Source organism: Paralichthys olivaceus, chromosome 8 (genome assembly GCF_024713975.1).
Source record: "Paralichthys olivaceus isolate ysfri-2021 chromosome 8, ASM2471397v2, whole genome shotgun sequence".
In the NCBI taxonomy this organism is placed as follows: domain Eukaryota; kingdom Metazoa; phylum Chordata; class Actinopteri; order Pleuronectiformes; family Paralichthyidae; genus Paralichthys; species Paralichthys olivaceus.
Window position 1 is genome coordinate 15,018,679 of NC_091100.1, and position 26,475 is coordinate 15,045,153.

The 26,475-nt window shown below is 40.6% G+C and overlaps 1 protein-coding gene across 1 annotated transcript in view; it reads right to left on the reverse strand.

Moving 5' to 3' along the window:
- The window catches only part of usp43a (ubiquitin specific peptidase 43a), a 91,508-nt gene that overhangs the window by 46,335 nt on the left and 18,698 nt on the right, over positions 1 to 26,475 (reverse strand). The window contains exon 3 of the mRNA XM_020084375.2: positions 9,414 to 9,517. Within this exon, the coding sequence (XP_019939934.2) occupies positions 9,414 to 9,517 (104 nt within the window). The remainder of the gene's footprint in view (positions 1 to 9,413; positions 9,518 to 26,475) is intronic.

A 26,475-nucleotide genomic window follows, 5' to 3' on the forward strand; every position in this document is an offset into this window, starting at 1 on the left:
TGCGGGGACAGATGAGCAAATACAGTAATATTCACCTCTGACTACTTAATCCACAGAAAGGTTCCCTCGTGTGGGTAAAGCTTCTCTTTATTTAATCTTAAGAAACCATGACCAGAGTCTGGCTTCAGACAACCTGTTGTTCTTGGACTGAAATCTGTAATCTAACCTTTTCATATGGCAATCATGTGAAAAAACACATTCAGTTTGTTCTATTGTCACATAATCCTCTCAGTGTAGGAATGTAATCCTATTACTCACTTGTTGTCATTCAGTGGCAAACCATTACATTTTCTATTCTTGTTCAGAGCTTTGAAGTAACTTAACAGACATGGCGTAGGTTGATGTTTATCTCCGTCAGAGGGAAATCTTTTGTCCTTTATAGGTTTTAACAAGCTCAACACTGCTGAGGTGGCAGTTTGTCATTAGAACTCTTATATAAATGTACTTTAAATAAGAAAAAATGATAGTGTGGATATACAGTAGCTTTTTAATGTCCTATTAGCAGTACATTTCTTGTTTGTATTTGATAACTGGTGGAAAGGGTTGCTTCCTAATGCTCTCTTCTCACTGACAGCATTAATACAGTGTGTACACATGCATGTGTGCATGTTGCCAGAAGCAAACTTGTCAAATGTACAAATACGGTGGAAATAATAGAAAAGTTTTCAAAGTCCATGTTAGTTTCCTCACTGTCAGTGTGCCGTGACAGCCAGCCACAGCCTCGCTAATGATGCCAGTTTGTAGTCAGTATAGCAGACTGACAGGCTGCACACCCACCCACCCACCCACACACCCACACACACACACACACACTTGTCTCTAAGTGGATTGTGCATTAATCTAATCCAAAAATCGTATTCTTCCAAGAGCACGTAAAATCAGATAACATCCTTACTGATGAGACATAAATCTGCATAAAAACAGTTTTATACTTTAACAGCAGTGAAAGAGATCAAGCAGCAAAATCAACAACTGAACAGGGCAGCAGAGGAACTGATCTGTAATGATTGATTTCACAGATAAAGGGTGTTGACTTTGTTAAACATCTCCTTTATTGTTAAGTTTTATTTTTGGTCTTGTCAACCACTATTTTCGTCGCAGTTTTAATTAACAAAATGAATACTGTTGCCAAGAGGCAGATCCTCATGGCACAAAGACATCTTCACTATCTTCTCAGAATAAAAAGTTTTTTTCAGCCAGGAATAGCAAAACTGAAAAACACACAGCGAACAGCAGCAGCAGACTCATTGATGGATTTAGTAAGCCAAAGAAAATGTATGTATGAATCAATTCTTTACTAAATGAATTCCCTGCAGGCGGCTGTAAATGATGAATGATCCAGTGTGCAGAATACATATTTATAGCATCGACTGTTTGTAGTAAAACATCACTGACCATTCATCAGCCAGCCTCAGGCTCATCCTGCTTTGATGTGAACGCACACATCAGAACCACCAGAGTCCTGTTTCAGAACTTTTTGAGCAATTATCAATACTCCACATCTGATACAATGATTCTTAAGAAAGTGAGCATAGTGTGACGTGCTCTTTATGGTTAAGAATCACTTTTATGTTTCACAAAGATTTTTTGTTTTGAATCATCTGACATTTAACCAAGAGCACAATTTGAAACTGAACAAGTATTGATGGGTTTGATCCCGAGCACAAGGGACCTGTGTGAATGGGTGAATTTGACTTTAAAACAAGAAAAGCATTATTTAAAATAAAATGTCTGAGGGAAACCTAGGACATGGATGGCAGTCGAACAAATGCAAATATGCTTGTATTGTCTAAAAGTTTTTCATAATTACAAAAAGTTAATTATCTGAACAAAATGTAATTACTTGGTACAAAAACTTAGGAGATTGAGTCTGCCTCGAAATTTGAAAATCTATAGTGCAGTAAGTTGCCTTGTGGCTTTTTGTTTTCTCAACTTTTTTACAGTGTAAAAGACAGACACTAAGAATCTAAGGCATCCAAAGATATTCTGTTAATACTAGTCCTCTCACCACGCTGAAGAAAACTGATGTTTGTTGACAGATAATTTTATTTAGTCAATAAACACACTGGCATTATCGCCTTAACACAACCACAGCAAACCAAGAGGTGCATGTGTGACAGTTCTCCACACGTCAGTCTTCCTCCTGACTGACAGAGAAAGAGCCCAGAGAGTTAATCTTCTTCTGTCCGCCTGTCAATCAGTGTGTCACTGGCCGTGGATTGGAGGGCACTCATCTCTCTCTATCAGAAAATACAGCGTCCTGTCAGGGGAAATTAACTCAGCTAAAGTGGCTGCTGACACACACACACACACTCACACACTCTCTCACACACACACACACTCACACACTCTCTCTCACACACACACACACACACACACACACACACACACACACACACACACACACACACACACACACACACACACACACACACACACACACACACACACACACACACACACACACACTCAGTGTCACCTTCATACTTAAGTTTCCTCCTTCCTGGATGAAAGTAACTGACTAATTAACTGGGTGATAAATGGGTTCACGTCAGCTTGTTGAATGAGTAACAGAAGTTACCTGAGCACGTGGACTCGTGTCAGTGGAGACAACAGAAGTCTGCATTGCAACAGTTTGGTTTTACATCCATGTTGTTCAACGTAAAACAAACAACTAAAAACCAAAAACTCAAAAAGCAGCGTTTTAGCAAGTGGGGGAATTGAAACAACTGCTTCTCTTTCACTCAGTCACTCTTCATCATTTCCTTTATCTCCAATGCTTTCGCTCTCATGCACTCTTGCTCTCACCTAATTGCTTCATCATTTCTTGGTGTGCAGTGCTGGAAGAGACATGATTACGTGACTCATCCTCATCCAGTTCTGAGGAGGGGCACTGCCAGTTCCTCTGTGGTTATTAAAAAACAGCAATAAATACTAATAGACCAAACTGATATGGTTATACATACTGTGTGTAGTAAGGGATTGGGACGGGGATGGCTGAGGGCTTTTTAAATCGATCAACAAGGGCTGTCGACAGCCAGACGCATCACCAGTCAGCTGATAATGACGCCCCTCTGTGCTCCGTTAAAACACTGCAACTGCTTTGGAGGCAACGTTGTGAGTGAGTGAACAGCAGAACTCACATAATAAAATACTCAATTTTGACATGTGACGCTGAAAACTGTGAGAACATTTAATCTAGAGTCAGACTGAGCAACATTTTGCAGGAGTTTCATGCTTTTAAATGTGTAAGACAAGTGTTTGTGAGGACCTTCCTCACTTCCACTGTGGATTGCATTAATGGACTAAAAAATCCCATCAACAACACTCAAAATGATAGTTAGAGCTGTGCAGACTAACATTTAGTGCTTAAATGTAGAAATTAAACTGAATGAAAGAAATGTATTTGCATGTAGAGCGGGAAAGAGAGATCCAATCACAAGTGATCACAGGAGACACATTCAGGACATATTTTGTTGCCAGCTGTGAAAAGATGAGGTGGCGACTGACTATTCCTAAATGAATTTAGCGTTCACGAAACAAAAAGGCAGAACGAGATCAAAGAGTTGTGGTAATGACTTGATAATGTTCTGCACTAACTGGCCAGCACCCACTTCAAAGTCTGCTACTGCAGAGAGGCGGGTGGTATCAGCGGGTGGGGGAGTGCTGTGAGTGAGGCCGGGCCTGAAGAAAGCACTCTGGGTGGTGAAAAGCGCCAGAAATCAAAGTGAGGAAGGTCAATGTCGGGCCATATTTTCAGCAGCCACTCTTCTGTGAGGTGTGGACCGATGCCTCTGAGAGGTGAAGGCGAGCACATCCCAACCTGGCGGCATCTTAGGGGTAAAGTGGAGAACGTGCACAGCATCTTTAAAGATGAAATGAAATATGAAATATCGAGTCTTCAAAGAATCTGGTATAAAAACACATGATTGGAAGTTTTCTTTGTTGTATAAGAAGCTGTCTCTCAGCGCCACGTTCCAGTGACTTAAAGAAACAATTGGATTTCCTCACAAGATCTGTCAATCTAAAAGTCATCCTTTACATTGATTACACTTACTGTATATCATTTCACACTGAATGTGCATCTAAATAACATCTCCTAGATGGAGATGAATGCCGGGGCGTTCTGCACGTCTCCCGTGCCATTAAAAATAGATGCTGCAAACTGAGAGTGACAGACGGAGGAGGGAGGGAGGCTTTGACAAAGACTCATTTAAACGCCGCGGCACAGCGGAGTGACTAGAGCACAGGCTCCCACATCAGCAGCCCAAACCGCAAGACAGCCCCGGCTCTAATCGCAAACATTTATTCAGATCAGACAACTCCACCGAATGCCTCTGAGGAGCATCTCTGTGAGATATAAAAAGAATCAGGAAGGAGGAAGAGGGAAGAAAGAGAGACCAACCAAGTGATACAGATAGAGAGAGAAGGGGAGGCCAGGGAGAGATGGAGATGCAGCCAGAAACAAACGAGCAAAAATTAGACACAGCAGGGATCTTTTGTTGGTCCACATTTAGAGGCACAGTGACTCCAGTTCCACCAAATAATTACATGAAGTTAAGAGGAGGTCGAGAGTAAAAGAGTGAAAAAAGAAGAGGAATAAGTCTCTGCTCTGCATGAAGCAGACTAATGAGATGAGAATACAATGTGAAGAACACACTGAGGAAACCCAGGAGAGATAACAAAGTCCAAACCACAGAGTGTCTGTGTCGATTATTTATTAAATGTGAGTGAGTCACGCTGCCTCAGAGCTCAGAAACAAATCAACACTGTTGTTTCAATTAGAGCAACTTGTGTGTGTGTGTGATGTGTTCTGCAGTAGAGTGGACAGTGCTTGGTTTAGGTCTTGGAATAAAAAAACTAGAACCTGACTGATGACGGTTTTTAGGGGCCGATGACGATACAATGATATTAAAGATAAAAACATTTTGATGAAGATATATCAGTCAAACATATAAAAAGATGTCATTATCAAACCCATAAGACAAAGAAATGTAATTGAGGCTTCATATTTTAACAGCTTAAGCATAAACTTCATTAGAAATAACAATAAATAAAAAGAAAACTCATATATATATATATATATCATATAGAACTTGACTTTTTAATGGAAGATTTAAATATAAATGCACATCTATTCTGCATTGGGAACATGTTTTGTAAACATTGCATTGGTCATTGTAAACATCTTAAAAATAAAAAGGAATTAAAATAAGCCAAAACTATATAATAACATATTCAAAAGCCAAAGTATATTTTGATTTGTTTTGTAAAATAAAATATTTCATATTGGCAAACATTAACACAGATGCAAACAGGTACAGAAATTATGTTTTTTAAGACAACGCGCCCTCACTATCTCAGGGATAATATATATTATGCAATGATATGCTCTGTAAGATGAGATAAGAATAAACTTGAATCATTCTATTGGTGTGAAATCTGATATTTGCAGCAACATTCAGCAGAAAAATGGTGGAGACAGAAGCAGGACAAATATTTAGAGCTAAATGTACTTTTTAGAAATTGGGACAAACTGTATTAAGCACAATTATGTGAGTAAAGGTTTCAGTACATGCATTTGTGCTTCTGTACTGAGGACTGAGTTTGAAAAGACACAAATGAAAAATATACTAAATATGCAAAGCTAGTGCTGAAACAATGGTCAGACAATTTATTGGATAATCAATTAACAGGACAATCAATGGATGTGAAAATTAATTGTCTCTAATGAGAAAAAATGCTTTTTAAAGACTTGGGGGCTGGGGAATATCATTAATAAAGTTATATCGAATAAACATTCTGAAAAAATATGATGCACATAAGGTAACAATGAAAATAAGAACTGGAAATGAATGTAAATGACATGAGCAATTTGAATAGAGAAATAAAAAAGACATGGTTGTCGGTTCTTCTATCTCAACCAGGCACACACCCACTCTCTTCATCTCTGTATATTTACACACCTCTCACTCAGCCCCCCCTCAGGTTGATCCCACAGTTTAAGGTTTGCAGTTACACGATAAGCTTGTTAGCACCGGTAACCACTCGTGGAAACAGCAGGAGAAAACAGCTGGAATAATAAGCTGGTGTCCAGTTCACTGCTCACTCACTGCTGTTCACTGTTATGAGTCAAGTCATTGATAAGATATAGGATAAACACAATTATATATATATATATATATATATATATATATATACACACACACACACACAAAACAAAGTATATAGTAATGCAGTCACTGCTGGGATTGGTAGCATATAGGGCAAAACTTAATGTTTGATGAATGTTTGTGTGTCTAATTTTAGTGTCTGGGCTTTAGTATGCGGCTCAAAGAACAAATGCACTTAGATGTACCAGATGAGTCTGGACTGAGGTTAAGCACAAAGTGGGTTTGGACATGTAAACAAAATGTTCTCACCACGATAGAGCTTCCTGGGTCAGATGTTCTTAAATTTCAAACTTAGAAGAAAGAAAGAAAGAAAGAAAGAAAGAAAGAAAGAAAAGGAAACTAAGAACTAGTTGCAATTTTACAGACTAAATAAATACACAAAACAGTCCAAATACAAGATTGTCCATAGCTTAGATCAAAAAACAATTAAGTCTTTTCGAAAGGTCTAAAAGTTCTACATAAAGACTAAATTATTATAAATCAGAGTTTACAGCATGTTGTACTGTGCTGCCTACGCCGAGAGGCTGAACGTTGGCTCACACACATCAAACAACATGATTCAGGTGCTTTTCACACCAGTCTATTTGAAACAGCACTGCGTCGTTGATGGTGAACGTCTTACAGATGACCTGTGGTGCATCACTAGTCCATTATGAAGCGTCTCCAGTGTCCCTACCAGCCTCAGGAGCGATCACGCCTCAGCACACAGCCTCTTCAGCAGAGACAAAGCAGTGCCAGGATGCAGAGGCATGATCGCTAATTGCACCAGCTCGGTAATGATCGTTGTGTAAAAACATGCCATACACGACTCTGTGTTTGTCCACATGCTGTACAAATGTGCGTGTTTGTATCACATAGAGCTAATTATTCTCTCACAAACACACACAGCAGGGCAGGGAGGGGTTCAGGCATCTAGTGCTAATTACAGCAGGTCTCATAAAGGAACAAAAGGACATTACCTCACCTGAACTCACAGCCACATAATAGAAACACAAAGAAATGCCCCTCTAATTATAAACTGAAATGTTTAATGTAAAGAAAAGGAGGAGAGGCACATTTGGTAAATGAGGGGAAACAGGTGTAAGTCAGGGAAAAAGAACAAGGTGTGTGTGTGTGTGTGTGTGTGTGTGTGTGTGTGTGTGTGTGTGTGTGTGTGTGTGTGTGTGTGTGTGTGTGTGGTTTGAAGATGCAGTAGGTGCTTCCAGGGACTTCCCCCAAGTGTTGTTGCTCTAATCAGCCAATTAACTGGCAGCTAATCTGATAATGTCACATAAACACTCAGGTGTCTGTGTGTCTGTTTGTGTGTGTGTGTGTGTGAGAATAGTGTGAGAGACAACAGGGAGGAGAGAGAAGAGAGTGTCTAGCCTACCACAGCAAACAGTCCAGTTCTAAACATTTAATCCATCATCCCTCAGTGAGGGAATGGTCTAATCCCACGACTGAATGGCTGGTTAATCTTGCAGTGAGCTGGTCAATACTATACATGTGTTGCAGGCTGACCTTTTTTATTGATTGGCTCACGTACTAAACCGCTGCATGTCGAATATTTGTGCTCACCCAAACAGAACAGGTGCGCGCTCTGGTGCGGCTGGGACTGTGTGCCTGTATTCAGACTGTGAGGGACATGATCACACCGAGGGATATTTTGACTAAATTTACAACGATTTGATTTTACTAGAGAGAATCTATGGAAACGATTGCCTTGAAAAAGGTAACTCAATATATTTATTATTCTTGGTTTGTATGTATTTCCTTATTCATGCATTTTCAAAAGTCGTGCATGTTTCAGGTCAGGCATGATCTTCCCTTTTATAAACTTCTCTACTTAACTAAAGCACAAATGAGCCTTTTTCCCATTTGCCGCCTGACTGAAACAAAGACAGGAATTTAATTGAAACAAGCAAGAGGAGAAACTTTTTTTGGTCCTAATGTCAGACACAGCAGGGTGGTGATGAGGGCAATCGCTACTCCGACAAACTGACTGACAAACTCATCTACAACTTGAATTAAGAGCCGACTGCAAACAGACGCTTAAACTGGTTGACTAAAGGTCTACAGAGCTGAGTGAGCACGGACACAGTTTGTCACTCCTGACAAGTTGGAGACACCTGTCGTCAGCTAACACCAAATCGATTCATCCACATTTCACAAACTGGAATGGCACTCGGTAGAGTTCGTACCTCCTCCAAGACCCAACAGTCTCCTTATAAAGCCAGATTTATCCTGCAGTGTTACAGGAAGTGATGAAAAAAATCCCTACATCTGCCCTTTTGACCAAATCCATACAAACATGTAATGGGTTCTTCCTCACCCCATACCCCACCCTTCTACCAAGTGTTAATAAAACTGTTTCAGTAGTTTTTACATAATCCTGCTAATGATCAGAGAACCAAACAATCAGCAATGAAAAAATAACCTTAACACATAGCAGAGCATTCAAAACATAATATAGCAAATAAGTATCTAAAATGTATCTGCATTTAAGAACTAATTATTGCTTGGCATTTAGCAATACTCATATTAATGTTGTGTTACAACAAATAACATCAGTTAGAAAAGCTGGGGCTATAATTTATCCATATTCATTTTTTTCTAGTTATTTCTATTATTTTGCAAATCATCTTAAAACTTCACAGATAATGACTATTTCCATGTTATCTTTAACATTATCTCCTAGATTTACCATCTTTTTTTGTTGACACTGTTAAGGAACCAAATGAGAGGCAAGAGCGTAAGGTTAAATAAACTCTGCCGTGCGTGTCAACAAGGTTACTGAAAGGTCTAGAGTCAGTTCCATTAGAGGGTCTATTAAACTCGAGAGCCCACGTCTCTGATTTTCAGCTGTGAATGAAGCAAAGAGAGCCAGAAGCCATTTCTAAAGATAAATCCCCTGAATCCATTGCAGGCCTGTCTGACCTACTTTCTCAAGCTACTGATTCTTATCCACAGGAGAGAAAATACATTCTCACCTGTGTTGAATACCTTTTCTCTTTAATGGTATGTATTGTACTCAGCTTATTCAAACGCAACCTGAGGGCGTTAGTTATAGTGCCCTGTGGAATCAACCTGCATGCTGCATAACAGATGAGGATAGTCCCTAAATTTTGTCTCCATCCAAAACTATGAAACACCAATTTGGACGATTACGTCCTTGTTGGACGTAATGTCCAGCACACGACGTAATGTCCACCACACGATGGACAATCAATAAGACTTCGGAGCTGTTTATGTCCCTCTCACCTGTACTGAGCCTGAAAGTGTTCCTGGACAAAACTGTGTCGACCTCGAGGCTGCTGTGTGCTGGCTGAACTGGGACTGGAAGAATCCTCCACTGGACTGGGTCCCTGCAGATAAATGAACCAAAGCAAAACATTGAAACACATGGAATGTACCAACTTTACCTTTCAAGAATGATTTGCAAAGATACAAATAGACATGAATATCAATCCCAGTTTTATATTTAAAAAGGCACAAGAATACCAAATGCCATCTAAGCTGCAGCAGAAAAGATTTTGATTTGGAAATGTGTTCAGGCTGCATGCAAAGTGAATCCTTATTTATTTTATTCTCTTTGCTCAAATTCATTTCAGGAACCTGATATGTAACTGACATAAGATTGTTATGTTTTGTTGCAGAGGAGAAGATACTGTAAATCAGAACTTCAGAGAAAGAGGGCAAAACTCTGAATAGTGAAAACTACACATTTATTTGTTTGACAGGTTAACGTGAATCAAAAAGCATGGGTTGTGCAAGTCCCTGGGTAAATAAAACAAATAAATGTTCATAAAACGTTAGAGCAGGGAGGTATGTAATGCACCTGTGAGAGAAGTAAAGTTTAAACGGTAAAAAGCAGAACAATCAGCAAAGATTAGATTTTTGTGTCAGCCGTCCTCAGTTCCACGCTTTTATTTGCTGAATAGACTAAATCGCTGCGATGCCCTGCGTGCTGTGTCAGACGCAGCAGGGGAGCAGAAAGACTTTAAAGACAAATTTAAGAATGAAAGCATGATGGCAATGAATTAAAGATGGACAAGTGACTGGGGGAAACAGCGCAAAAGATTGCTGAATCTTTATCTTGATATTTAAGCTGTCAGCTAACACTGGGACGTAATGACTGATTAAACACACACAAGCTGTGAGTTACTGTACGTGCAAGTGCTGCGGAGTCGTGTGAGGTGAAGAACACACTAGAGGGGTGTAAAAAATGTGTTTGAGTAACCGCCACGGAGTGATGGGGTGTTCGAAGGCATCAGCCATAAATCAGCGTTTTCACAGCAGAAGACTTTGCAGTCTTAGCAGCACAGGTGTAATTGATAACATAATAAATTCATTCTGTAGGTGAGATGGCTCCATGGCCTCGTACACCGGCTGCCCGCATGATTTACTGGGGAACTTGACAGAACTGAACCAGTGTTAACTGAATGTTGTACAGGCATGCTTGTCCTGCTATGACAAGTTGAATTGCTGTGAAAAGGGTCCTCTCGTTGCTGTCATGACACACACACAGTCTTTGAAGTACTACAGACACAACCTGAAGTTTATGTAGTGTACAGAAATCATCTATGTCTATGATGACATTACAGACATAGATGATTTTTGTAGTAGCAGTAGCAGTAGTGGTGGTAGTAGTAGTAGTAGTGTGTAGTAATGCATTCAAGTTTATAACCAATAAGAATAGAGACAAGATCATCATATTGTATAAATACTGTTATCATGATATCTATCTGGAGAGAGAGATGAGCGTACTGATTCCGTCCATTGAAATTTGTTGATACCAATGAGGAACACTTTGTAATCTGTTGTTGTTGCTTCAGGGTGGGTTTTCAAACCCTTGTTTGGAATTTGAAATTCAGCAACAAACAAAGTTGTTGAGATACCAGGATCTGATCTTCTCTGTACCTTCTCTGGGGGAATGAGACTTTCTGTGCTGGTCTCAAATCGTGTCTTCGCAAGTAATGACGAGCCAACTTTGCAGAAGTTTGCCTGTTGTTCAAACGGAATCTAATCATCTCTGTATTCACTTTGAACAATTACCTGCTTTGTGGCATCTCGGAAAATCCCTCCGAGGATGGCACTTTCCAGAATATATAATGAGGCAAAAGCACAAAGCCCAGAAACCATGTGAGACAGTTTGTTTGAAAACTTCACCTCAGCCCATTTCCAGACTTTGCCTTATTTTAATCTTGCTTCTATACTAAGTGGATAAAATCACAATATAAAAGCCAGTTTTCCTTTTAAATCACTGCAAATTCAATAGTGATAACACTGGACTGTTGCAAGGACAAACCACAAGACACAATTTACAACGAGTGCTGCTGTGTCTTGCAAGGAAACCAAGAGTCAATACACTTGAGAAGAGAAGAGGCAGCTACACCTGCTGTTTGCTTGGATTATTATTTCCTCATGATGTAGAGTAACATAAGACAGACAGCATTTAGAGGAAACCGATAAAGTAAGAAATAACAGACCGATGCACGTGCTTCTGCCCTAGAGCAAACATTAGCAGGGTATTTAGCTCATTTCCACAAATCGCAAAATCTCATAGGGCTTAACAAGGTGCGACATCCCCTGTCCTTAACCCTCAACAAGAGTGAGGCAAACTACCAAAAAACCCTTTTAACAGGGGAATAAACATTGAAAGCTCAGAAGGAGCCACATGCAACAGACTGATTCACCTTAAGTGTCGTTCCTTCCTGCAGCAGTGAGACTGTGCCACCAGCTCTGCTCCCAGTAGAACTACATGCACCACTATTATGGACTGCGCTTTCTCATTTCTCAACTGTGCAATATTAATTTTGCCATATTCATCTGTCTGTGCAAGATTAATGGTTCCTGTGCAATGGTTCAACATCTGTCCTAAGTGATTCAATCACAAGTAAGCAGTACAAAGTACATGTGTGAGTGTGTCCAAATCTTTCCTCAATGTGAGACCTGATCTCTCAGACCACATTCAGAGAATGCAAAGCATCCTGCGCCATATATGAAGGACCCTACTTAGCTGATACTGCTTCCCAGGGCCCATACATCGATTTGTGTTGCCACAATGACGTCGTCATTTCTCCGAAAAGGTCCTTGGTGAGAAAAGTTGGATCAAAATGGAAAAAAAAAACATGATCCAAAAGCTATTTTGAATGTTAGATTTTCTCAATCTTGGATGGACTGCATGTGATTCTGTGTTGGATCTCTGACAATCATGAGATTTAAAGCTCATTTGAATTGATTTTTTTTACAAAATAGATTGAAATAATTAATCTATATGAATATAAATAAACTAAACTAAACAACAGAAATTGTGTTTTTTTAATACCAATGGTCTTTATTTTGACATCTGTCCGTCGTGTCCCGTTTTTCATATCCCAAGCTGAGCTGTGACAGACTCGATTTCACCCTCTTTTCTTCATCTCATCTCTGGAGGACAATGGAGAACAATCCTCAGACCCTCTGAGACAAGAGTCGCTCACAAGCATCACCATGGAAACGCTGACCGCATTCCACCAAACCAATGGGAATCACAGAATGGCCTGAAAATAATCGTCCCTTTTTGTTTGAAGCACCATGTCAATGTCTAATGTGCACACTTTGGTGCATTCTAAAATAAATACAAAAACTCAACCTGAAGATTGTAATGGCACTTTTTTTGAAGCACTGTCACAACAAGGACGAGAGCATGACAAGTACTCAAGTGCACTCAACATTTGCTTTTTACATTCTCAGAGATGTCATTTGCAGAAGCACATTTAATATGTTGCCAGCATATAATGGACTGTCTGACAAATTATAAGATTCCCAAAGCGAAATACATCATGCACAACGTACACCACTGTAACGTTTGATATGCTAAATATAAATGTGTTAAGGTTGAAGGTTTTCAAGTGCCGAATGCAGACACACACCAAGGCAAGGGGGAAAGTGAAGATGATTTTAATAGGAAAACCAGGCTTACAGGAGCTGCAGCTGGCAGGCAGGCAGGCAGGCAGGCAGGCAGAGACAAAAACAGGCAGTTCAAACTGGAATGACTCAAGGAAACACGAGGGAACCGAGTATAAGCACGATGTAACACTGGCAAGCTGCAGAGACAAAATGACAAACTGAGAGGGGAAACAGGGACTGAACACACACAAGGGCCGAGGTAATGAGACACAGATGAAAACATTACGACTGAGCAGTACAACAGCAGAGACACAGGGAAGGAATATTTAAAGTAAATAAAGTAGGAAATAGTTTCATTTGCAGTTGTTCTTATAACACTGATGTAAGTGTTTTTTTTTAATTGAAGTTTGGTTTTAATCAGTTATTTGATGATATAAAAATGAGGTAAATTATGATGATTGACAGCTGGGACGGATGCGATTGATCACCCGATCGCCATTGCGCAGACTGCATTGGCTACAAAAGATGTCATCAGTGCAAGATGGTGCGGTTTCACATACGGTTTATTTTGAATTCATGTCAGGATGAGAAGAGGAAGTGGAGATTCATTTCCCATCTTTATATCAAGTCTATGTGATGTAGCAATTCATATTTTTGAACACTAAAGACACAATCTTTTTTATCATTCAACTTAATTTTCCCTCTCCCTGCATTTCAACCACACTGTCAGCCATTTAGTATCCCTCCTCAGATACATATAGATAACTGATGGCACATGCTAGCCTGAATAAAAGGAAGCTATTGAAGACCATTTAAATAGTGTCAGTAGTAACGGTAGCCTAACATCAGGGAGTACAGTTGGGCAAAGAGAAGAGACAAAAGCTGTTCTCAATCAGGGGCTTCTTCTAGACAGGTCAACAACGTCTTAACCAGACCTGAGAACCGCTGCCTCCACTGAGAGAGACACAGAGAGAGTACATCTACATCTCTTTTTATTTAGCACCGAGGGAATAATGAATACCACCACAACTCAGTTCCTGCTTCACTATCATCTGCCAAAAATAGTTGCGGGGGTCGGCCGCTGCAATATCAAGTGAATACTAATATTCCCGAAGCACTAAGCTGTTCAATTGTCACACTGGGTGTAATCCAAATAAACTCTGAAGGCTACCAGATGTAGGCCTTATATGTTGGCTGTTGCTTGGGAATGAAACGACTGGTGGCATCTGCATGCCCCTGCCAGTGTGATTGATTTGTAAGATTTACATATCGGTCCTGGTACCAGCACTCAGCATCTTCTAGCTGTTTGCCTTCTTCTCTAAATTATTATGGCGTCACATTGCAGAGGAGCTGCTTTCAGAAGACGGTAGAAGAGCAATGAGCAGGTGCAACTACAGCAAGTAGGGGTTCCCTACTGCCAGGTGTTGTTTGACTGCAGCACAAAGGATCTAATATCATGTACTCGCCAAATGCCCGGAGGACTTTGGGTTCTGGGATTTGGACAAGTATCTTTGAGAAAAAGAGCAGAATTATTTTTGATGAGCATTTATAGTAACTTTGCTCCACTGAGCCTGTTTCTATTAGTACAGCGGTGCTCCAACATGAACCACTTGACAGTTTTGGCAGTAGAGCCATTTCCAGCATATTGAGCAAGGTTTCTGTGTGTTTCCTGGGTGCAAAAAAAGAGCTAAGGTCACTTTGAAAAGAACATTGTGTCCTCCAACTCCTTTGTTCTCCCTCTCTGTTTTACTCCTGCTCCGAGTGATGAGAGGTCAAATGGGTACATATCACCACCATCAGCAGAGCTCAGCATCATCGCATCACAGGAGCAGCAAACCCACAAGGGCTTATGGGTATTGTGTATCACAGTGCTTTGTGCACATGCAGACATGAAGGCTCACCAGGGCCTGTGTGTGCACACATGAACACACACACACACACACACACACACACACACACACACACACACACACACACACACACACACACACACACACACACGCACACACACACGCACACACACACACACACACACAATCCAAGGAAGCACAGCACCAGTAACAGCACCACTGCTTAGTAAAATATTAAGATGCATTACATTTCTTTGTTATAAGTTTTGCTAATTACATTTTTATGATATATCATTGGAAATGTTTTTGCTTCCAAGCATCCGACCCCCAAAAAGTCTGGCTCCATTAAAAACAATGACTCGTGTGTTCAAATCCTCAACAATGATGGGAACAATGAACATTTGCTGTATGGGCCTAATAGTTTTCCTCATTTAGGCAGTACATTACAATAGGTTGGCAGGATAACGGCCACTTCTCTTCCTTGCGACCTCAGATCTTTGCTTCTTGTAACCTTTATGACTCTTGGTTCTGTACTGAGTTCTGTGCGATCAGTGAAACATTTCTCGGGTGCAGCCACTGTAAATCTCTTTGGCTCTGTGCCCTCTCTGTCTGCTGGCAGAGGCACAGCTTCCCTCCACAGATCTTCACACTCCAATCCCTACATGAAAACATATGTTGTTTTCAAAGCTCTGCTGATTCCCCGTGGCACGCACTCATGTGAGACGTTACTGAAGAGCTGCTCCACAGCAAGCTGGGGGTTTGGATGTATATTTGAAGGTGTGCGTATATGTGTGTGCGTGTGTGTGCATGTACTTGTACTTTGTGAGGGCCATTTTGAGCATAGACCAGATTGAAGACAGTCCTCACTTTTTCAAACAACAATTTGAGGGTTGGAAGAAAAGCCAACTGTGATGTTTTTTCCAATGAGTGGTTATAAGCAGCCAGATATGAGAGAGACAATGTCTATGACATATTCATTTGACTTTTTATGTAAAGTTCTCCAGTAAAAATAACCTTATTTCACTTTACAGTCTGTGAGGTACATCTAGATAAGCCATGCAATAAATCCTCCCTCATGAGCATCATAATGTTCAGTTTTTACTGAATCAGTTGAAGAGAGGTATTCATTTAGTTTAATGATCATATTTGTAGTGTGGTTAAAGTGTCCATTGGTTATACTGACTGACTGTTATTTTCTCCATCCTCTTTATATAAAGAAATGCAAATAAACAACAATCCTCTACAATGATGATGATGATGATGATTATTGAATAAAATACTGAACTCTTATTGAGATGGGCCACTGAAATAGTGTGGATAACTGTAACCAGCCTGTGACAGTGATGCAGCAGTCTGCAGTGTGGTAATGTGAGATGTCTCTGAAGTAACAGGGTGATGACACCTGCTGGAATAACAACTTCTCCACTTCCACTGCACCTCTTTACTTTTTTCCAGTCCTGTCTAGTGCTTACTTTTGAGCAGCAGCAGATACTGTGTTTTCCTTCCTGAGGTGTATGAATTAATATTTCAACACTTAACACTGACAAACTTCAAATTTTAATGTCACCAGCTCTACACTAGAGTGGAAGTGACCTAAAGGCACCTCTGAAAAGTGACAATAAGGACATGTCTTTTTGTTAATTCTACTGGCTTGTTGAGTAACCTCAGCTGGGGAGAAACATTAGTTTTTTATTGAGACTAAAAATAACCTCAAAAAAATAAAAACAAAAAAGGTGCCAGACTGAAGACGCTGATACAGTTATCATTTCAAACCACATTTCTAATCAAGCGAATGGCTCAAGGGGCTTAACACATTCACCTTAGCTGCCAGCACCCTGCTGTGAGGCATCCCAACACACTCCACACATTACACACATTATATACTTACTCTCTCTCCAACAGGTAAATGTGAACATGTATTCAGGAAGGTTCATAACAGCTCCTAGTTCTTGCAAAGACACAATAATGATATAACCTCTGGCTCTTGGTCTCAAAGCAAGAGAGACAATATTGATAAAGGAAAACAGTCCCAGTCTGAAGATGCTGACATAGGTAATGCTAAGGAATTTGAGATGCTGCCATGTCTGTCCTTCCAGATGTTTTTTCAGCACACTGAGGCAAAGCATTTCAAGCCCGTGTCAAGTGCCAAATTCAACCAGGGCAACCAGGCATGTAATCTCAGTCGGCCATACCTCAGGTTCAAATGACGAAGGTTTGGAAAAATCCTCATAATAAAATTTTGGAGACAGATTCCAGAGCTGAGTCAAGTGTTTCTGGGAGTGAAGCACAATTCTTTCTTGCCCCAGCCCCTGGAAAAAGCACCTCACACATACACATAAAATTATTTTTTTGCATGTAAAAGGTCTGCAAAGTTAAAAGGCCGCAGAAAACACTGCTCCTGAAGCTCCTGAATCCCCTCGTCTGTAGTCCGGCAGCTACTTCAAATTCCATTTCAAATTCAAAAACAAATTTATTTGTCCCCGGAGAGTAATTATAATTCTTCCTGGGTACCATATCACATGACATCACCATAACATTTGCATAATGCACACCTACCTGCTAGTCTGACACGCCAAGTCAGACTAGCAAGTAAGTAAAGGGAGAGAGCGGAGGCCAACATTTCATACATGCACTGGAATCACAACAGAGTCTGATTGATCAGCTGGCCAATCAATCCTCCTTTTAATAAAAGATTCAAGAGTTGGAAAAGATTGACAGACTAAAGCAAATGAAAACAATTACTCTGTAGAATTAACTAATAACTAATGAACTAAGGGGGTCTTCTGATCTTTTGCGAGCTGTGTGCAGTTTGTATCATATCCAGCTTTTTTATCTGTGCATAAGCGTGTGTACTATTTGTGAGTGTATGCTCAGTAACTTTTTCTTGGGAGCACTTCAGAGAAGTTGAGCTAGCCCACACTTAAAGCTGCTGGTATCAGCTTGATGTTTTCAGTATCCTGCAGAAAGAGATGACGTCTCCCACTGAGCGTGCGAAATTAGGCGAGCCACTGTTGACATAGCTGTTGGCTGCTTGAGGAAACAGCCAGATCCACTCTTGTCTTTCAGAAGAGACCCCGCCACCAGAGCATTTCAACGCCAGTCATATCAGCACAGGCCAGATTTGTGAGCATGTGTGCGTCCTACACCTGAGAGTTTGTCAACACCATTTCAGCCGAATCCCTAATTAAACAGCTTCTAATAACAAATCAAGCTGTGCTGAAAGTCAAATGATCAGCATGGAGAGGCAACAGAGGTTCAACAACAACAAGGTCAACAAGCAGAGATACAGGAGGAAGGAGTCAAAGAAGTACAGGGAGCAGACGACAAAGAAAGGAAAGAAATACAACAATGTAAGGAGATAATATTCAGCCAGGGAGATGAGACAATTCTTAAAAGGCTGTTGAGACAGGCATGCAGCATGGCAGGAGGAAGTTACAGAAAATATGTCAGCAGTAGTGTTGAGTTAATTACTTAACAAGTCACAGTGCCTGTCCAATGAGGCTTTAATACCCTTCCAGTGAGGCAGTTGAAGTTTGGCCTGATGATGGCGCCAGAGAAGAACTGTTTTGCTTGCTACATTAAAAAGGTTTATACTCCGTACAGTGGCCACTTTAGCACATTCAGCCAAAGTGCACAGATGCACTTCTTCAGGCACCTATAATATCACTATCATATGTTAATGAGATTATTTTGGCTAAAAAGTAAAGAACTGGAAGATGAAATTACCAAAAGAAAAAAAGTTCACCTAAGGCTGAGTGGAACATGGATTGAGAACTAGGCAATTTCAACCCCATGGCAATATAAGAGAACAGTTCTGCTATACTTTACCTTAAACGAGACCTATGATGCTCATATTCAGGTTCATATATACATTTTGGATATTACATAATGTCCAGAAAACGCATCACTGTCCTCATACAGTCCACTGCTGCAGCACCTGTTTTAGCTCCTGTCTCATTAAGGCACCTCTGAACCATAGTCTGCTCTGATGGGTCAGCAAGCCCATTCACTTGTTATTGGTGACCTACTTGTGGAGCTTATAGAACATGTCGGCCTCTGCTCTTGCTTTATCTGACTACATGGGTGCATTATGCAAATGTGGGCATGACATCACGATACCCAGCCAAAACTACTGACGAGGTGTTTCTGAGGCTTCAGTGTTTTGTGTTGGGTAGAGAAGCTCCATTTACTGCAGCCTTTGGGATTTTTAACTTTGCATAACTTTCATGCTCAAAAAAACTACATAACAATTAATAAAAATTTAAAATCATAACATATCTAATACTATAGAGGTTAAACACTTGGGCTTTATCGACAAGTGATTCCAGCCCTAAAAACTGTTTTGGTGCATTCTTATTTAAACTAGAGAGTGAGTCAGGTTGTGCTGTTACATTTAGTTTTCAGGGAAGAAGAAACATTTTCACAAAGAGCAACGCAAAATAACTTATGCACTGAACACTGAAGCCAGGCGGGACTTTGGTCAACGTGAGTGGACAGAAAGAGTGGGGGAAGAGAGAGGGATAGAGAGACTGACTAAGAGAGAGAAAGAGAGCAGGGGCACACAGTGGTCCAGAGAAGGGGAGAAACGAAAGAAACGCTGTCTGTGCAGTAAAGCGGCTGACTCACCCTTATTCTTTCAGCTCCGGACGGCTGCCGCTAATTCGACCTATTCAAAGCTGGCTTACGGTAACAAGGCAGTCTGGGAGATAACGGTGGAAGCCACAGGCATGTTCAACCACCCCACCCTTTTTACCTCTCTTCATCTGCTTCACTGCTTCCCCCTCTTCCAGCCCTCAAACCTCCTTCTACACTGTCACTTCCCTCCAAAAGCTCTAGGTCCAAGTCACAGTGTGCAAGCTTTCAACAAAATGATCACCCTGGAGTGATGTACATTTATTTCACCACTTCAACACATTTGCTGCACCTTTTTATTCTGATCTTAGGCCTGCATCTAATTGAAGAGTGTTCATGTACCTATTCCATTTCATTCTGCGCCAAGTGCAGCGAGACCCGCCACTTTTCGGCTGTTACTATGGAGATACCAGAAGGGCCAAAACAAAGGCAGAACAAAAAATAAGCAGCTTCAGAGGAGAGCCAATGGCAGGGCCCTGACAGTCAAATCTGGCCTGGCAGCGGAGGCTAGAGCCATCCTTTCTCTGCCGGGTCTCATCTGCACACTACAAGTGCTTATTCCCAGGAAAACACTGATAAAAAACAATTGACAGGACTCATTGACATGGAATGAGGAAGGCTCTTGAAAGGGTGTTTGCACTCTGATGAGCTTTGAGATTGTCAGGGCCAGAGCCTCTTATCCTAACAGAGAAAAAGGCCCAACTGTTGATCTGTGCTTGGCTTACTCTAAAAGCAGGAAGAGATGTCATTGCAAGCTTTATATGTGAAACGTGATCACCTGCTATACTGGTTAACATCTGCATATTCTCTCTCTGAGATGCTACAAAAGGTCACATACACTGAAAATTCCCGAACACGATGCTTAACAACACACATCAGATTTGCATTTGGTTTAGTTTTACAGGCAACTTTCAGCAAAAGGCCAGACAGCCAGTAAATAAAGTTATATGAACGCAGCTTCTTCTTTTTTTAGATAAGTCTACTTGTTTTCGGGGGTACATAATTGACGATAGATCTGTGTCATAGTTAAGTACTGCATGACCCTGCACCATGATTCTTTATAATTGGATCAACCCGCAAAGGTTGATGCAGGGAATGAGTCGACCGCAGAGACATGAGGGCGCAGAGGCTGCAGTTAACTGCAAAACACTCAAGAGGAGAAGGAGTGAAAGGCTTTTTGAAGACTACTTACGGAGGAAGGAGCTGAGAGTTGCTGAGGTAGAGGGAGTTGATGTTTGCTTCTTCGTGTAGAGTTTAGCCCCTGCCATGAAACTGGTTGCAGACTATATTAGTCTGTGCAGGACCTTGTTGAATTTATCGTTTAACATGAGCATGGTGCCAGGCCAAATGACTAGCTGGCACTCTCCACCACCCCGGTGAGTCAAACAAACAGCTCATCAGGGTTGTAGGTCACCAGAAATTCCCTCCCTGTTGATGGCCAGTTAAAATATCCATTAGGTTTCAACCGTCCTGGGCAGGCAAGCATGATTTAGCATTAATTCAGTAGATACTGCTTTTTGTGTGTGTGTGTGTTTGTGTGTGTGTGTGTGTGTGTGTGTGTATACTGTGCTAGTGAAATTGGCACTGAGAATTATAGGTTTTTAATCACGTCGGTTGTGAGTACCAGATCTCTAGTTTCGTGACATCCATCGTGAAATGTTACAGGCTGTTTGTTTTTTTGTGTTTCATGAGACATGATGCTGCTGTTACTGTTAAAAGAGCCTCTCGTTTGGGCTGCACAGTCAGTTTTTTAAACCCTTTATCCTTCTGCACAATCCGCCAGACTGGCACATTAACACTTAAGCTGCTATAAAACCAACGGAAAACAGACATACACCCACCCACAGTCAACCACAACCTAAAGAGCTACACTGCAAATTACAGGCTGATAAATGGACCACTGAGAGAATGAAGATGTAGATATTGAGAAATAACCTACCATGTGTTGACAACATAGTTTTGACTCAAATGCAAATAAGTTTGTTCAAAAATAAAACAAATGTAAATATATTTTCCACTGGCTTGGACTTGAATGAGTTATAAATATTTTCAGTTCAAGCCTCTGAGGATGATGGTGAACAATGGAGAACAGGTGACAGGAACAGGTCAGACTGCATTGCAGCCACCAGTCCTGTTCCACAGGCGTGATACACCAGGAAGACGCAACCATAGAAGGCTGTAAATGTGGGTGTGGTAGAAGTAATAGCGAACAATGAAAGTGAGGGACAGACTTTGTTGACCTGAATAAAACTAACAAAAAGCTAAACTCTTTTCAGCTTCCACAACCAGTTCACGATATCAAACACTGATCAAACCTAAGGGGTTTTCACAACAGATGAATGGGAAAAATGTTACAGGATGTCTTTTGAGGACCTGCATCAGCGTGTATATTCTTGTTGCCTGTCTGTCAGACTCAAGGTGACAATGTGAGTGAGGGAGAGCCACCAGGTATCCCACAGCAAAAACTCCACAAGATCTCATAACTTAATCCAGTTGACCTCATCATAAAACCTGCTGTTTAAATTTAACATCAAACTGGGATTTTCACAGTGATGACTGTCATGGGAAAGTGCATTACTGATTTTTAAATGTGATGACCATAACTGCCAGAATTAGATATTTTTAATATTATTTTATATAATTCACCCGTGATGTAAAACATAATCTCCAGTACCAAAATAATAAACCATCATTTTTGAAAATCTCCATTGTTGGATTATATTAGATTATATAAAATTAGATCTGATTAGATTGCATGAAAGGATGATTCTGGTGATAATCTACTTTTCTTATTGAAAACAAATTCTGAATTGTCATCCAGCTCCATGAAAAAGTGCGGTCCGGATTTTGAGATGCTGCTATGATTCTTCCTCCAAATGTGTTTTCAGCACACTGAAGCAAAGCATTTCAATAGTGAGTCAAGTGCCAAATTCAACCAGGGCGACCAGACATATAGTCAGCAAGACGTCCGGTTCAAATGACGGAGGGAGAAATTGAGCTTGAGCTCGGCCAAGTGGCTCTAAGAGCGGAGCACAACTCTGGATGTAGCATTTCACTTACAGTGAGCCACATCTCTGTGTGTTAGCTTGACAAGACAGAAACCACCTAACACCCATTTATAGATGCTAATGTATATGATAAAGTCATAAAATCCCATGGTTGTTTTTAAAGGGGATGTTCTTATCATTTTCTCAATGTGTGAATTTGTCTAATGCAGGAGGATCTGATCACACAGTTAACATGTCCTCCTGCAGAGAATCAAAATAATCAGGGCTTGATCACTGACAAATGAATTACAGTCAAATAATGTGTGACCTGCACTTTGCTACTGAACCACAGAAAACTGCAGCAGAATTATGATGTCTTTAAATGGATTATGTGGATTTGGTAGATTTCTATATCAAAAACAATGAATTGATCCTACTTAGTATTATCTCTGTGTAGCCAGAGCCTGATGATATCCTACTCTCAAACATCGAGCCCCATTTTTGTCTAAATAACACACATCAATAAACTACTCTGTTTACTAATATGTGTCTTTATTACAATACACATGAACTCTGAGAATTTATTTTTGTTGAAAAACTCAAAAAAATGATTGTTTTGGACTTCTCAGTGGATTTGTTGGCAATATGGAAAATAACGTTTGTTTGTTTTTTCTTAGTTTTGTGAGAACTTTATCTGACATCCATCCTCAGACAAGAAACAGTTGAACAATTATCATAAATCAAAGACAGATGCTGTTTTTGCTACGGTAGCTGCACAACAATGCATGCACAACACATTCACACACAAATCATGCTTCCATAGAATTGAAGCACAACAACTCAGATTATGTACTCCCTTTAGAGTGTTTGTGTACAAAAGAGTAAGACAATTTGTTTTTCCCCAGGGCCGTTACAGTCTCTATACAAACTTTTCTAATCCACTGGGAGACCTAGAAATTGCTTCCACATCTTTAAAAGGATATAAAATTATGCAACGTGAAGGCTATTAAATTCAACGTCTGTGCAGAGCTCTTTTGAAACAGACTTATTTTATGCTCTGAACGTGAGAGTCGATTTCTGCAGCACTTACAGCACGAGTCTAACTTCCACGAACTTCCCACAGTCCTCAAACCACCCTCATCTTCATCTCTCACAACTCTCTCAGTGTGTCTTTCACTTGAATTCTCTCTCTCTTTCGGTATAGATAGAAGTTTATCTTTCAGATGTTCTTGAACTATTTAAAGAGGGACATCCTTTGAAATATTAATGTATTTAATGAAATATTTCCTAAAATATGTCCTGAATATTTCATTCACATAGTGGGATCCATTAAAAGCCTTTTGCAGTGAATGTCCACCTGCAGGTTGGTGGCAGTGCCTGTGATGCCCACCTTGAGTTACCGTACTTTGGTCAAGTGCCTGCATGAGTGTGTGTGTGTGTGTGTGTACACTGGTAAATGAGCTAAAAGTATAGATAAACATTTCTAAAAAGCATGTTCCTGACCTCAAAGAGGATGAGTTGGAAAATTACAAGTTAAAGGAAAAGAGCAGGCGAGGACAACTCTGTCTGCTCTTGTCAAACATGCGAGGGAAGAGAGGGTTTTAAAAGCTCATCCTAAAATCTCTTCTGCCCGCCGACACACATGAACACACACAGACAGACAGACAGACACACACACACGCACCAGTATGACATGAAGGAAGCGAGGACAGGAGGTTGTCAGTAGGATGCTCACGCTACCATCTCCTAAGCATGAATCAATTGCTGTGCTGCTGCTGCTGCCACTTATGGATCTCCTCTGTGTCCATCTCTCTCTGCGCAACTGCTTCCCACCCCCTGAGAGGAAATAATTAATTTTTCATAACATCCCGCAGGATGGCATTTCAGTCGCAGCACACCTCTGTTGGGCTGCTCAACAGCTGAGTGGGGGGGTCACTATACATACAGATCCCTTGACCCGCAAGCTCTGACTACTCAGGTTCCTACACCTATTGCTCATAGTATACTGCACAGAAACGTCATGCAGCGTTTCTGTGACTCCTTCTGTCAGGCTAAACAGGTCCAACCAGATTTTTAGTCAACATTAGCACAACGTCAAAAACATTCCTTCTAGAGATGTGTGTGTGTGTGTGTGTGTGTGTGTGTGTGTGTGTGTGTGTGATTCTGATTTGGATAAGGTTGTTTTAAAGCCAGGGTTGTAATATTTTGAGCTTACCCTGATAAGTGACCCGTTTTGTGTATAAGTCCAAAATCATGGGCCAGTGTATGAAGGCCTGGCCTACGTAGACCAATAGTCCATGGAGGCTGAACCAGAATCAGAAAGTCTGGTCAACAGAGCATTTCCTATATGCATCACCAGCTCATGGCTAGATTTGAAGGAGCCTTCGAAACGGGACAGCCTAGTTGTGCCACTGTGATGCAATCAGTCTTCAGATGCAGCCCCTGATTTGGGACATAGCTTTTATGCAGTCTTGGAAGGCTGCTTAACATATATGTAATTTAAAGAGGACTAATGACTTCATTGTTCCTGGTCTATAGTTTGAATTTTGAGAATTCAGGCAAAGCTGGGAATAGCAAAAAAAAAAAAAAAGACAACAGAATAAGCACACTGTACACTATCTACCCAGACACATAAAACCAGATATCATCTGCTGAACACAGTTTAGCATTTAACAGCTAAAGAGACAAATATTTCCTTCAAGAATTGGTGGAGACTGAACCAGAGCAAGAGATAAAGCAAAGAAATTGAACTTGCAGTCATTGGGTGGATAGAAGCAAAACGTATGAACAGGTTTACTGAGCCCCAAAGCTAAAAACCATTGACAATTCAGTTGTAGCATCTCATTGTTAATGGTGCAAAGCGTCACTGTCACTGGTTAAAATAACAAACATACTGGTAGTGGTTTGCAGCACCAGCTGTGACTTAATAATGGCAGATGCACATCATCACTGGCTGTTGTGTGTTTGCATGTTCTCTGCAAACTACTGACTTTTTAAAGAAAGTACATGGGAGAAAACCCCCAATGATGTAACACCACTATAAACTCTACTAAAGAACTGAAGGCTTCTACAGTTGCAACAAATTTAACAGTGACACATCTTAGGGACTAACTTTCATTGATATCATATCAGTAAGTCGTCACAATGCCGCGTGATGACTTTCAGCAATCTACCATGGACGAACCAAGTCTATTTTTGGTTCTATGTCCAGGAGGATCTCCATTCTCACCTCATTAACACTCTCACAGTGAATAGAACAGTCTCCTTTCTCCCATCCTTGCTTACTTTCTTACTTATCATCCCGCATTCTAACAGATATCTTTCAAAAGAAAAGTCAGTGAAAACAGAGCCTGAATTCTGTATGAGCACTGGATGTGTAAGCATACTGAAAGACAGCCTCCTATTTCCTCCTTAATCTGACACATTATATCTTTTAACTTTTAACTTCTTTTAATTTCCTTTAGTGAATTTCTAAAGATGAGACAATGTGAAACGTTTCCTGAGCGGTCAGGGTTTTTATAAACAGGCAGCAATGTTTAGGCCGTGTGTGGTGTCAATTCAGAGGTGACACAAAGGAATACTGAGGAGATCTCAGAGCAACTTCTCACTCAAAATGCAAAGTCAACAACTTTGTTTTCATCTCAATACGCACTGCAGCACAAAACCCTCCAGACAATCCGTCTCATATCTCTGCACACAGTCGAAGAGAGTTGATGGGAGTGGATGGGGAGCGAGAGTGACAGAGGAAGGAGAAGGGCCTACTCATTCATTCATCTCTCACTAGCTGATAGATCGAGACATTACATCATGAAAGAGGCTTTAAAAAGACACTTGAACAGGGAGAGTAAATTATGGATGAAGCCGTGGCAAGAAAGAGAAAGCAAAAGTTTCAAAAAGCAGAGGAAGAGGCTGATGTCAAAAGTTTCTACCCCCCATTAGAGGGGTAGGATAACACATGGGAAT